The 13,969-nt window shown below is 45.0% G+C and overlaps 1 protein-coding gene across 4 annotated transcripts in view; it reads left to right on the top strand.

Moving 5' to 3' along the window:
- The window catches only part of LOC142761673 (uncharacterized), a 134,804-nt gene that overhangs the window by 78,147 nt on the left and 42,688 nt on the right, over positions 1–13,969 (top strand). For 2 of the 4 annotated variants that reach the window (XM_075882877.1, XM_075882875.1), the window contains one exon: positions 505–639. In XM_075882877.1, the coding sequence (XP_075738992.1) occupies positions 505–635 (131 nt within the window). In that variant the 3' untranslated portion in view covers positions 636–639. Of the gene's footprint in view, positions 1–504; positions 640–1,674; positions 1,877–13,969 lie in introns of those variants that run through there. The other 2 variants (XM_075882876.1, XM_075882874.1) reach the window with 2 other exon arrangements.

The following is a 13,969-nucleotide window of genomic DNA, read 5'->3' as shown; positions in this document are numbered from 1 at the left end:
GAATGCCGGCTGGGGCAGCTGCATTTTTGATGGAGGCGAAAATGCTGTACGCCCGTGGGCTCAGATTTGGGTGCACGTTGAAGAACCCCGGGTGTTCAAGATATCTAGAGCCTTCCACTACGGAGTCTCTCTTCATTATATGGTGGTTTTTGGACATTAAACCCCACATATCAATCAATAAATCGGGTTGGCCAAGACAGAAAGTGGCACATTACGGTCACTTGTTTTAAAGAATTGTATGACGAGCGACAGTACTAAAGATACATGGTACTATAAAAGCAATATGTAAAAAGATCAAAGGGAAGAAACGTCTTGAACAAGATACTAAAGCAAATCACATGACTTTGATGTTTTTTGAACACGAGATCTATGCTAGGGGCCATTCCAGATGTAAGTTGACATGTTTTGTGGTTGTGGTTCAAAATTGCGACTAACACTTTTTTGAGTGCTCAAGAAGATGGAGCGCAGAGTGAAATGGTATGTGTGTGCTGCTTTCCCGAACAGAGGAGCCCAAAGGGTCTGATGACGAGGCGAGCCACTCTTCTTCGCTGCTGAGCGATGTCTCCTGTGAGAGCATGTGCAGCCAGCTGGTGTCCATTTGTAGCAGCTTTGAAGCTGAGTCATGCAGCGACTGAAGAGGTAAGCTGTCTGTCTGCTCCTGGCTCGTAAACTTTGCAATCCACAAACTGCTCAATTCATCAAAATTATTTATATATTAGTACATGTTCAATGTCAGTATTTCACTTTTTCTAAAACTAGCTTTTTAAACAGCTTCTCATTTAATAGTGGTGAGTGAGGCGTTACTCACCGGGTGTAGGTCAACGATCACACACCAGATGAGCCAACCAACATGAATAAATCATTTACAATCAACATGAATAAATCATTTATATGGACGAGGAGAGCAGTGACACATAAAAGGACACCACAAAGATGCACGAACGTTGATGCACCGTCTGGTTGGCCCAACATATGACTTTCCACATAAAATGAAATCTCATAACGCCAACTGTGCAGGCTACATAAGGCAGCTCATGTCTCGTGCCACACCTTCCGGGATTCTTCTTAGCCGAAAAAATTTTCGGGCAGAGCTTTGCCTGCTTGTACAGAAGAGAATATAACACTGGCACATCGTGCCTGCTTGCACCTTTCTTCAAATTCTAAGAAGTGCTGGTGCAATGTGCTGGTAGTTCTTTCTGCCCCGCGCAAGCTGGCACATTTCTTTGATGAATCATGTTAGAATAACAATTCTGTCAAAACCATGCCCTCAACAGTAGACAGTGCAGACAGTTATTTCGGCGTGTGCTTTTCACGGGTGTACGTGTCAAAGTGACTTCTAGCTTATAGGTACTCATGCCTAAGCCACCAGGCTCGTGTGTGGATCAGTTTGAAGGTGCTGAGCTTGTTGCTTACTAAGTGTCATATTGAGTAAGGATAGGAAATTTGGAGAATTGGGTTACGTCCTAAGTTAACAGCCCAGAAAGACAAGGAGAACAAGCAGTCTTTTCACAGATCGGGAGCTTGTTGTTTTTTATGAGTACACAAGTTCAGCACCCTTGCTTTTTTATGGCATTCGTCATTGTTCTTCAATGTTTGTTCAAGGTGTTATACTTATTTCATGTGCTTTTCATTAAATGTTTTGTTGAGAGACAATATTCTTGTTGTCTTTTCTAGAGGCGATTGCAAGCCCTTCCTGATCTGTCATGACTCGTCATCTGCCCATAGCTAACTGTGCGGTCCCTTTGTAATCCTAGAGAGCCGCCGGAACATGCGAAATATTTCAAGGCGCACACAGCTTTTCCATTTATGACTGTGATCGGGAATCACGTGTTGGAGTTGGTGTTATGTTGGCTATCTCATAAAATCTTCTATCTTATTTATTATCTCCCAATTGAAACAGTCCTTGAGATGGTATGGGCGAATGCTTATATCATCATCATTAGCCTGACTACATCCACTGCACAACAAAGGCCTCTTCCTCGTTCCGCCAGCCAACTCGGTCCTGTGCTTGCTGCCACATTATACCTGCAAACTTCCTAATCTCATCTGCCCACCTAAATTTGTCTTCCCCGACCTGCTTGCCCTCTCTGGGAATCCAGTTACCGTATACACGCATGTAAGGGCCGCATCCCGTTTTTAAGAAGCACATATTAAAAAAAAAAAATGTTGCGTGTAAGGGCCGCATCCGCACTTTCCTTGACCCATACTTATTCAAAATGCGCGCGCGTGTGTGAGCTACTAGGCATTGTCAGTAGAAGGCGTTAGTGAACGCGCTTATCATCAGCATATATTACGTCATTGAAATAATTTGTTGGTTTTCTTCATGCTAATATGTTCAAGAAGTTGGCTAAAATTTTTAAGTTTTTTCAGTAGTGTTCCCGCCAACTAAAGGTTAAAGCGGGATTTTATCTTTAACTTCTGACACTTTTATACAAACGTGCTATCCATATCGGCATTAGCATCACAAACTTTGGTATTTGTGCAATTTTGTGCAATGTTCGGTTATTGTGCTGTTCAGCCTGCCATGTGCTGGAGATTTGCGCACCGTTGAATGACTCTGGGACTCTAGCTAGTTTTCTGCGGGACGTTTACGTTTTGGCACGATGGGCAAGCAGCTGAATAGCTATACAGCTGGCTATAAGTTGAAGGTGATCGAGTTTGCTCTCGAGCACGAGAAACGGGCCGCCGGCAGAAAATTTGACGTTGACGAGAAGTGTGTTCGACGTTGGTGCGCTCAGAAGAAAGCCTTGCAGAACACCAACATCAAAATGCGCGCTTTCCGAGGAAAACAGTGCAAGTATCCTGATTTGGAAGAGGAGTTGCTCCGCTACGTGACTGAGGTGCGGAATGATGGTTTTGCGCTCACTAAGGGAATGCTGCGCATGAAGGCACTAGCCTTGGCACATGCGAAAAATATACCGGCTGGGGATTTCGAGGCTAGTGCTGGCTGGGTGCGAAGGTTTCTGAAAAAGGAAGGGACTCTCCTTTCAGCGAAGGACCACGCTGTGCCAGCGGCTGCCAGAAGACTATACCGATAAGGTGCTTAGTTTTCACAAGCATGTCATCGGCCCGCGCCATCAGCACAAATATCTGTTGTCCCAAATAGCGAACGCTGATCAAACTCCTGTGTGGTTTGACTCTCCCGAGAACTACACAGTCGAAGTAAAAGGCAAGAAGAGTGTCGCCGTGCGGACCACCGGTGCTGAGCGCCAACGCTGCACCGTGATGCTTTGTGTGACTGCGCACGGGCGGAAGCTACCCCCGTAAGTTGTTTTGAAAAGGAAAAGAATTCCCAACGAAGTTTTCCCCCAAGGCATCATGGTTAGAGTCCACGAGAAGGGATGGATGAACGATAATTTGGTGCTTGACTGGGTAAAAAGTGTTTGGCAGAACAGACCGAGAGCTTTGTTGGCCAAACATTCACTTTTAGTGTTGGGCAGTTTCCGCGGCCACCTTACCGATAAGGTGAAGGAGCAGCTGCGCCGTGTCGGCACAGACATGGCCGTGATTCCAGGCGGCCTCACAGGAATGTTGCAACCATTGGATGTGAGCGTGAATCGACCGTTCAAAGTTGAATTCCGAAGACTCTACACGGAATGGATGGCAATCGGCAACCATGAGCACACGCCGACCGGACGGCTGAAGAGGGCACCGCTTGTTACTGTTCTCGGTTGGGTATTGTCGGCGTGGAGCTCGGTGTCGACGGACATTGTGTCCCGAAGCTTTAAGGTCACTGGGATATCCAACAGCCTGGATGGCACCGAAGATGACTGTTTGTGGAATGATGGTGCTTCGCAACACAGCATCTCGGACTCCGAGTTAGAGGACTCGTCGAGTGACAACGATTAAGCACACACGCGGCATACTGCAATAAACGCTCTTCGTTCGCTAACTGGTACATTGTTTTTAGTTCACTTAAAAAAAAAAAAGTCTCGTGTATGGGCCGCACCCTGAAAATTGGCCCTCATTTCCTGAAAAAAAAGTGCGGCCCTTACATGCGTTTATACGGTAGTTATCCTTAGACCTGTGGTTATCCTGTCTACGCGCTACAGTCGAAATGCACTACAACGAACGCCGCTTCAACGGAATTTCCGCAACAACGAAAATTTCACGATCAGCAGTCCATAGAAGTCAATGCATAAATATTATCGCCACAACGAACACATTTTCTTCAATCGTCCCACTTCAACCAAATTTTACAATGCAGTTCCAGGCTCAGATACTTATTTCTATGCAGTAAACGCAATCTTTAACATTTCGATGCGTTTTCAGAGCCTGAAAATGCATCAACGAAGTCTAAAACACGCATTGGCATCACCAGAAAACGCCGCTGTTTAGCAATCATGGGCGCCGCCATTGCTCGATAGCGATGGCAATGACACTGCTCTGGTTTTGCCATTGGTGCTTTTGAGCCGCACCCGATCCGAAGCTGAAGCTCAGTTGCTCAGTTCATGCAGCGCCTCCTATATTTTTTTGTGCCTGCCGCGTGAGTGCCGCCGCGCCCGCCGGGGCCTTTCCCTTTACTCTCTCGATTCTGCCACATGACGCCGCTTGGCGGCTCTGCGCTATTGCCCTCTAGCAGCCGACGCTCGCGGCCGCTAGTGCGCAAGTTTTCTGCGCTTTTTTTGTCGTCTGCTTAGAGTAGTCGCTAACCTTGTTTTGAGTTGTTGCCAACATAATAAAAGAAGTATTCATGCGTAATAAATAATAAAGGTGCAATAAACTGTCCTTATGCCTCTTACCGGAGTTACAGTTCGCGTCCCAGTCACCTTGCAGACGACAAGTTTAGCCTGTCGTTTGGTCGCAGTGGCAGTTGTAGGTTTGTCTGTTTGCTTCAGTGGTGATGTCATTCTGCTTTTTCATCAGTCAGCATGCACTGCTGTTGCGTTCTGTTCTGCACTTCTAGCCAGCGAAAGAAAGAAGCAGGTGTGTCCTTTCACGAAATTCCAGCGAACACTGAGCTACGTGAACGATGGCTACGAGTTATCGCGTGGAAGAACTGGGTGCCGAATTCCACTTCGAATTACTCGGCCGTGTGCAGACTACATTTTGTGGAAACTGACTTTAGGGAAAATACCAAAAGACGCATGCTAAAGCCCGATGCGGTGCTGAGTGTCTTTTCGCATTACCCATCCTACATGAGCAAGGAGCCACCAAAGGTGAGAACCTGCAGCAGCACTCAGAAAAGAAAGCGCGATCCCTCAACAGACACGTTGACAAGTGTGCCAAGTCAGAAAATCGATTCGGGCCCTGCACCGGCGCCAGAAGTTAGCGCAAACACGCTTGACGAAGCCACTGAGCCCAGTAGCCGGCAACAACCAGAAAGTGTTGCTCCAAGCGACATCTAAGGCTTGCCTTTTGTAGGAGCAGCTAGTCGCTACTGTCACTTCGCAAACTTTCTTGAGCCAACTGATGCGAAGCCAGCAGAAGAGGGTGCAGGTGTGCGTGCCTTGAGGACCTTTGGTGTTTGGCTTTAAGCCGACAGCAGAAGCTTCGCAACAGCCTTTCTGGAGCGGAAAAAATGGCGCAACAAAGAAAGGGCGTGGAAGCAATGAAATGAAAGGCTGCAGGCAACAGTAGATGCCTACAAGAAAGAGCTGCATAGATTAAAGGAAGAGTGCAACGTAAGCAAATTTCTTCAAGTAGCCACAGACTGCAATCAGGGCTGCACTAAAGCCAGAGTGATAATGGACCAAGTCCTAAACTACTAGGTGAAAAAGCCAAAGTGGTGTGAAAGCACTATACGGCAGTGTGTGATTCTGAGAAGCTTCTCAACAAAGTCATACGAGTATATCAGGACCGAGCTCCTCGCACTCCCGTGCAGAACTACGCTACAAAGATGCATGGGAACAACTGCCGGAGAAGTACCGTAATTACTCGAATCTAACGTGCACCTTTTTTCCGGTTAAGCGAGTTCATAAATCGCATGCGCGTTAGAATCGAGTACGAACAAAAAAATTACGGTCAATCTATTGCCATCGCAAATCCAAAATGGCCGCCCCCTACGTGCGTCGGCATGGTGCGTCGGCTATTTCTGCCTATGTGTTTCCCATGTGCGGCACTTCGTACGTGTGCTGAGGAGTTCGTCATCTAGTAGTGCATTAGCATCGACGACGTGGAAGGGCCGACTCCAAAAACTCGAGTGCACCACGATGCCGCTTTTAAAAGAAAAGTCATCGCGTGTGCAGAAACGGACGGAAATCGGGCCGCATCGCGGTCCTTCTCGAAACATGCGTGCGGGACCGGCGGAAACAAAAGCAGAAGATTGTCGACAGCAAAGATTCACGCAAAGGCTTCAGTGAACCACAGCAGGGTCGGTTTCCGTAAATTGAAAAGCTGCTCCGCGAGTATGTGCTTGAGGAGCGAGAGGCACAGCGGCCCATGACGACAGAACTGCTCCAAGTGTGGGCTATGCAATTAGTCTTAGAAAAAAGTCTAATGCGGAGCCTGTTTAAAGCGAGCAGGTGCTGGCTAATTAACTATATGAAGAGGAAAGGATCTTCCCTCCGAAGGGGAACATGCATATGCGAAAACTTTTGCGGTGAAGTACGATGAAAAGCTTTACAGTTTTCAGAGGTTCGTCCTAAACTTGCGGCGCAACAACGGCTACCTGCTTGGGCAAATCTGGAATGCCGATCAGACGCCTCTTTACTTCGACATGCCTGGCACCACAACTGTCGAGAAGAAGGGGGCGAAGCAAGTTCGCGTGCTGACATCGGTCCACGGTAAAACTACAGTGACGGCAATGCTCTTTTACACGTCAGATGGGCACAAGGTTCGCCCGTACCTCATAATTAAATGGAAGACAATCCCGAAAGGAATCGTTTTTTCGAGTGGGGTGATCGTGCGGGTCAGCAAAAAAAAAAAATGGGTGCGCGTTGCAATCGATGTCTTACGGTTTTTTTTTTTTTTTCGCGGTGGAAATCGGGTGCGCGTTACAATCGAGGGCGCGGTAGAATCGAGTAAATACGGTAGGCTTCAATGAGCTAATGAAGGAGAGGTTCAACACTGAAATCAAGTGCCTCGGGATGGAGCAAGCCAAAATTAGCAGCCTCATCATAGACGAAATGAGAATAAAGCAAAGGCTTGAATACCACAAACAACTAGACGCCTTCTTCAGAGACATAGACATAGGCGCTCTCAACCAAGTGTTGTCAGACTCGGAAAGAAGCGAACCTGCGAACTCGCTTTTGTGCATTTTGATCACGCTAAGTTTCCGATCCCAGTGGGATACTTCTTTACCAAATCATGCACTGGCGAACTACTTGCGGAAACGAACAAGCACCTCATCAAGAAAACTGAAGAAATGAGATTCGAGATAGCTCGAGTTGTGGCGGATTACCACAAAATAAACGTTGCTGCATTGGAAATATCATCAGGTATCAGGTGGGCAACTGAAAACCCGAGTGCCTTATCCTGCTGACCCAAGCCGCAGTTTGTTTCTACCATTTGATCAGAGTCACATCCTCAAAAACATCCGATCGCAATTTCTGGCATGAGAATTGGGAAGAAATGGCGAAATTTCTTCAACCTTCATAAAGGACCTTTACAAGATGCAGCGGGGCTTGATTATCAAGCCGGTTCGTTTACTCACGAGGAAACTCGTCTACCCATCTAACATAGAAAAAATGAGAGTCAAGCCTGCCGTCCAGTTGTTTTCACCAGCCATGACAGCGCCTTTGTTCTTCATGAAAGATCGTGCCGGGCACACGTGCGACGCAATGTTCCCCAGCGTCGGCCCAACTGTTGAGTTCATGAATAATGGGAGCAGATGGTTTACTCTCATGGACGTCAGCAACTGCCAGCAGCATATTCACCATAACCATCCGTACACCAGGCAGTTTGATGATCCTGAGGACTCCAGACTTGATTGGCTAGAACTTGTTTTCTAAGAATACATTGAAGAGCTCAAGATGGCAAGCGCATCATGAACTTTCTAACGAAAGAAATTCACCATGCACTGGTATTTACCACAGTCGCCAACGTCCAGTGTATCAGATTTCTGTTAGATAGAGGGTTCAAATTTGTGTTGACTAGAAAGTTTTCAAGCGACCCCATGGAATCCCTGCTTGGGACGCTTCGGCGCAGTGCTGGCTGCAATGATATGCTTAATGTCAGAAGCGCTCTTTCAGACCTTAAAAAGATGCTGAAGACAGGTATCGTTGCAACTTCCCACACAAGTAATGTGCAGAGCTCAGCTTCGTTTGATTTCTCGGGGAGCATTATTAGGAGCAGCGAGTCAAGCAGCGCATCAACAAGCGCAGTCGCAGCAGTGAACTTGGTGCAGCACCTACTGCAAGAACTCGGCACTTTGACAAAACCGTTTATGCCCACGCCAGATATAGTAGCAGTTTATCTCATCGAAGGATGCATATATCGCGTCGTGAGTGAAAAGACTGACTGCGACCACTGCGTGTCGTTAGTCTTGAAGACAAAAGGGAGCAGCACCAGTGCTACGGACGGCTTGATTTTCCACCAGGACAGAGGTGGCTCGTGCTACCCCACTGCGGAGCTCATGCGTGTGCTGCATGCCCTGAAAAGATTTGTGGACGTGATGCTTCTGCACCGCGCAGCTCTCCTTAAGCCTCTACAGACGTGCGTCGTGAAGAGTGTGGATGTAATTGTTGGCCTGCCAGTACTGCTGTGGGACCGTTGTGACCAAATCCAAAGGCGCAAATTAACAGAACTTGTGTGCAGAAAGTTCATGAAGCTGCTGTTCACAAGTATACTGTCTTCACCAATAAAAATCCTGTGGCCAAGCTTTATCAAAGGAAGGCGTTGTCACGGAAGTTTTTGAAGCTTTTTGCATGACACGGGCGCACCTTCAATGTTGGACTGACAAGTGGTTTCGGTTCAACCGGTTGTTTCTTAACTTGTACTGACTCGTTCCTTTTTATTTTTGTCTTTCGTGCATATAAAATTGCTATGTCTTGTTTCATTACTTCAACCTGTGAATTCCACTTATATTTTGATCGGGATCAATATTCGGCTGAGAATTCCTTCGAGCGCTTGCAAACAATGAATAAGACACCTTATGACGCATTTTTTTCATAATACGTTACCAAAAAAAACGCACACGAATGCGAAATTACTGAATACAAAGGAAAGTAATCGCATAAAATTGGAAAAAAGCCAGTGGCTGCGCCGTATCTACCCGCAGCAGTCAAGCAAAAAGAGGCCATGCAAGAGGGTAATAACCTGACGCCACCACGCGGTCACTCAAAGAAATAGAGCGCCAATCGTAGAGCAATGGGAATGGGCGCGACGCAATAGGCACAGAAAAAAATAGGGGGGCGCTGGTACATGGTTTCGTGCACGTAGCTCTCGGTGCAACTGCGGAACGATGCCTTTTCCGATTCCGATGCTTATCCTATGTTCGCGCTTGGCCAGTGTAGTAACTAATCAGAGTGGCTGTTCGTCCGCATTATCAACAAAATCAGCAAGTCGTGAGTAATGGATAAGAATGGCATATAATACTGCAAAACTCGCCGCTCCACGATACCCTGCCTCCATCTTAGCGTTGTCGGATACTTTTGAAGGCGGACAGCTGCTGGTGTTAACGTGTTAATGCAACTGTTTGGTTTGTTCACCATGGCGGTTTTAGGCGTTGTTTCAGCATGCTCTTCATCATGGCCTCGCTATGCATTGGTGAGATTCACGCCGTGACGCTGCTAGGAAAGAATAGGAAGCAGCAGACATTTTTTGAATTTTGAGAATAAAGGTTCCTTTGTTTTACTAGCTCAGATCAGCTATATTTTTTCAATTTTAGTACAATGAAATTTTCGCTTCAACGAAATTACCGCGCCCCATCAGTTCGTTGTAGTGGGGTTCGACTCTACATGCCTGACCCATGTTCATTTCCTCTTCTTGATTTAAACTATGACATCCTTAACCCCGGTTGGTTGCCTGATCCACTCTGCTCTCTTCTTTTCTCCTGAAGTTAGACCTACCAGTTTCCTTTCCGTTGCTCGCTGTGTCGTCATCAATTTAAGCTGAACCCTCTTTGTAAGCCTCCGGTTTTCTGCTCTGTAGGTAAGTACTGGCAAGACATAGCTGTTATATATCTTCTTCTTGAGGGAAAGTGGCAATCTACCTGTCATGATTTGAGAGTGCTTGCCAAATGTGCTCCACCTCATTCTTATTCTTCTAGTTACTTCAATCTCATGATTCGGCTTTGTGGTTATTACCTGTCCTAAGTAGACATAGTCGTTTACAACTTTTTGTGCACTATTACCTATTTAAAAGCGCTGTTCTCTTCCGAGGTTGTAGTACATTACCTTCATTTTCTGCAGATTAATTTCAAGACCTACCTTTCTGCTTTCCTTGTCTAACTTCCTAATCATGAGTTGCGATTCGTCCCCTGGGTTGCTCAGCAATGCAATGTCAACAACAGTGAAGCACAGAATACTAAGGTACTCTCCATTAACTCTTATCTCTAACTTTTCCTATTCTAGGCCTCTGAAAACCTCCTGGAAGTTTGCGGTAGATAGCATATATACTATGCTTAGTATATACTGTGCCACAAAACCTTTGAGTTTAGAGTCTGCTATTGTCCACCCAACAACTCGGCCAGCTTTGTTACCGATTTACATGACGGCATCAATGCCATAACTTCACATCGTCCTAACGCTTTCATGTTTCTGCTAGGAGACTTAAACTTTCCCAACATTTCTTGGTCTTCTAATCCTCTGGTATCAAAACCAGTTTCTTTGAAAAGATTTCGTTTTATTAACTTCTGCGCAGTATTTTCTCTCTCTCAGATTGTACCACAGCCAACTAGGTTAGTGAACAATGCTAGAAACACATTAGACCTTGTATCTGGATATAGTCTCGGATTTGTTGTACCTACCTGGTCTGAGTGACCATATAGCCCTCTCTTTTGAATTAAGGTACTATATTTACCCTCCAAAGCACAAAGTAAAAAAAGAGCTTCTGTAATTTCAACAAAGTCAATTTTGAGGAGCTGTCTTAGTTTATAGACATTTTCTTAGAAGATTCTGAAAGTTGGAAAACAGAAACAAACTAGAATGTGTTTGCGTCGAAAGGTCATGAATTAATTTACAGATGTGTACATATGTGCACTATTTTCTCCCAGTTCAAAGAACCTTGGTATACCTCGCTCATAAAATGACTTTTCAACATAAAAATAGATTCTTCCATTCGGCCAAGCACTCTCCCTCTGATAAGTGGTGGGACACATACAAGAAGGTGAACAATGCTTACATTTGTGTGTTAAAGACAGCGCGAAATGATTTTCAACTAGTCACCTTGCCGACTGCTCACTAATGACCCGAAAAATGTTCTGGCTGACCATCAACCTTTATCGAGATAGTGAAATTTTATTATTATATTGTGTCGGAGAAACGATTCCGCTTGCCGATTGTCCTATAGCATTAAACGAAGTATTTTGTTGTAACTTCGTTATGGCATCATGTGCAACATTTCCCAATTTACAGTGTTTTAATTCTGTAACTGGATCCCATCATCGTTCAACTCCTTGGTATAGAAAAAATTATCGAATCGCTTCAAGTGTTCTCTTTGAAGTGTCGTCAAGCCTAGGAATAGATCTCATTAGTGCTTAAGTTTTACAAAGTACTAATGTAAATCTAGCGTTTTTTTATCAAAAATATTCTAACTATCCATTGACGAATCAATCCTACCACCTAATTGAAAATCGGAAAGGTAGCTCGTGCGTATAAATCTGGAAGTCAAAACTCTCCCTTCAACTACGGGTCAATTTCATTAACCAGTATCCTGTGTAAAAACTTTGGAACATGTCCTTTACACTTAACATTGTAAAATTCCTAGATGTGAACTAATTCTTTTCTAATGCTCGACATGGCGTCCGTAAATATTTGTCTTATAAAACACAGCTGGCTTTATCTGCTCATAAATTATAAACCATCCTTGATCATCGTTCCAATGCAGGTTGTATTTTTTTTGCTGAAGTTTTTGAAAAAGTTTGCCACAATTTGCTTTTCATGAAATTAAGCAAGTTAAACATCGATAACAAGCCACTTTTTTGGATTGAACGTTTTTGAAACGTTCGCTCAAAATATGTATCTGCAAACACTTTCGGTTCCAAACTAAGTCCCATTCATTCTGGCAACCCCCAAGGTTCTGTACTCGGCCTCTCCTTTTCCTTCTTTTTATTGACTTGCCTGAATGTGTCACATCTAACAATAATTTATTTCTTCGAAACACTTTGACACGTACAAAGTGGACGGGAAAACGGATGGCAAGAAGAGGAGTCATTTATTTCTTGGAAACATTTTTACATGCACACAGAGGACGAGAAAATGGAAGGCGAAAATACAAACACTGTGAACGCACCGAAATGTTTCCAAGTACGTCCTTAAACCAAATCGCCCAACTTTCCATACTATTACATTCATTTATTTGCTTATGATTCTGTATTATCAAGAAATTACTAAAACAAAGGACGTAACAATCCTTGAAAATTGGCTCTACTCTGTATCTAACTGGTGTAAAGCCTCTTTAATGGAACTATAAACACTACTAAATATAAAATCTTATGCATTTCTCACACATCTTTGCACTATTGTGCCATAACAGTGATGCACTCAGTAAGCGCCAGAACAAAAATTGTTTATTCCAGATAGCGTTGCTGTATTTATGGTGTATGTTTTTGCGCACGCATAAGCATACGTTGGTGCCTAGTCTGCACTTTAGATGTCGCCATATGGCACTTCCTTTCCCTTAGTCTGTCAAGCTGCCTTCTTATGCACGTAGAATGCCTCGTAACTTAGCATGCTGTCTGTGTCCTTGAACCTGGTTCACTTGGAGATGTGCCCAGTGATGAGTCTGTTGACTCGATATAGTCGCCTGCCGGAGTTTAGTCCAGTAAAGGTGGACCACATGGGAAGGGTTCTTGCTCAGAAGATTGGGTTGCACAGAGCTCCTGGTTTGCCATCATGGTGGAGTGCTGTGGCCATAGCTGGTTCACATGATGACGCTACATTCCTCCGGTGGTGTCCACCATGACCAAGCGCCTGCCTCTTGATGTCGTCACCGTGCCGAGTAACCATATCTGGCAGGCTTGATTCTACTGGCTTGCCCAACCAGGCGCCCCTTGAACAAAACGCAGCATCTTCACTGGTGATGTCTTCACCGCGGACCTGGTCCGCCTTCCCTAGAAAATGTGCACTTAGGCGGGTCCTTGGCTGAAAACCGGGCATCATCTCGGTGGGCGATTGGCTTCCTTGAGTCAGTGCTGTACTGTAACATAGTAGTAATAATTTGTTCATTCGACTGAGTGAACTCCCCACTTTGTTTTTATTGATTCCTTCTTTAATGGTGTGCACAGCCTGCTCTGCGCTCTGCTGACTGAAGGTAGTATGGGGTGGAGTTGACATGGCGCACCTGATTATCTTCAAAATTTTTTTTAGTCTATGAACTGTTAAATTGTGGCCTATTGTTGGAGACGACTGCCCCAGGCAGGTCGAAACAAGCGAACATGCCATGCGGTGCTTCAACTGTGGTTTTTGTGCCGGCTGCCTTGAGAGGTACTTCTTCTAATCATTTAGTTTCTGCATGAAAGCTCCGTCACGTGCGATTTTGGGGACAAGCCTGTCAGTGAGAAAGTTTTTGGAACTGCGCATGGCTCCTCAGACATAACGGATGCGGACCTGCACAGCTGACGCCATTTCTGCAAAAAAAAAAAAATAATAATAATAAAAGAATGAGACAGTGTCAGATAATCAACTGAAAGAATGAATCAAATCATTTTGATAATAAAAATGCACTTTTTAAAAACTATGTATGCGAGCACAAGCCAGGCTTCTTGGTCAATCAGCCGAGCTTTCTTTTTTTTTTTGGCGTCCTGTCCAAGTGCAAATGCGTGAAGACACAGACAAAATAATTAATTCTCCTGTTTGTTTCTTTCTTGTGTGTGTCACATAGAATACCATTGGAGCAGAGGAAGTGGTCTTTCAAAAGAGCCACAATT

The sequence above is a fragment of the Rhipicephalus microplus genome, unplaced genomic scaffold (genome assembly GCF_043290135.1).
Source record: "Rhipicephalus microplus isolate Deutch F79 unplaced genomic scaffold, USDA_Rmic scaffold_14, whole genome shotgun sequence".
Taxonomy (NCBI): domain Eukaryota; kingdom Metazoa; phylum Arthropoda; class Arachnida; order Ixodida; family Ixodidae; genus Rhipicephalus; species Rhipicephalus microplus.
This window is presented reverse-complemented; position numbering and strand designations above follow the sequence as displayed.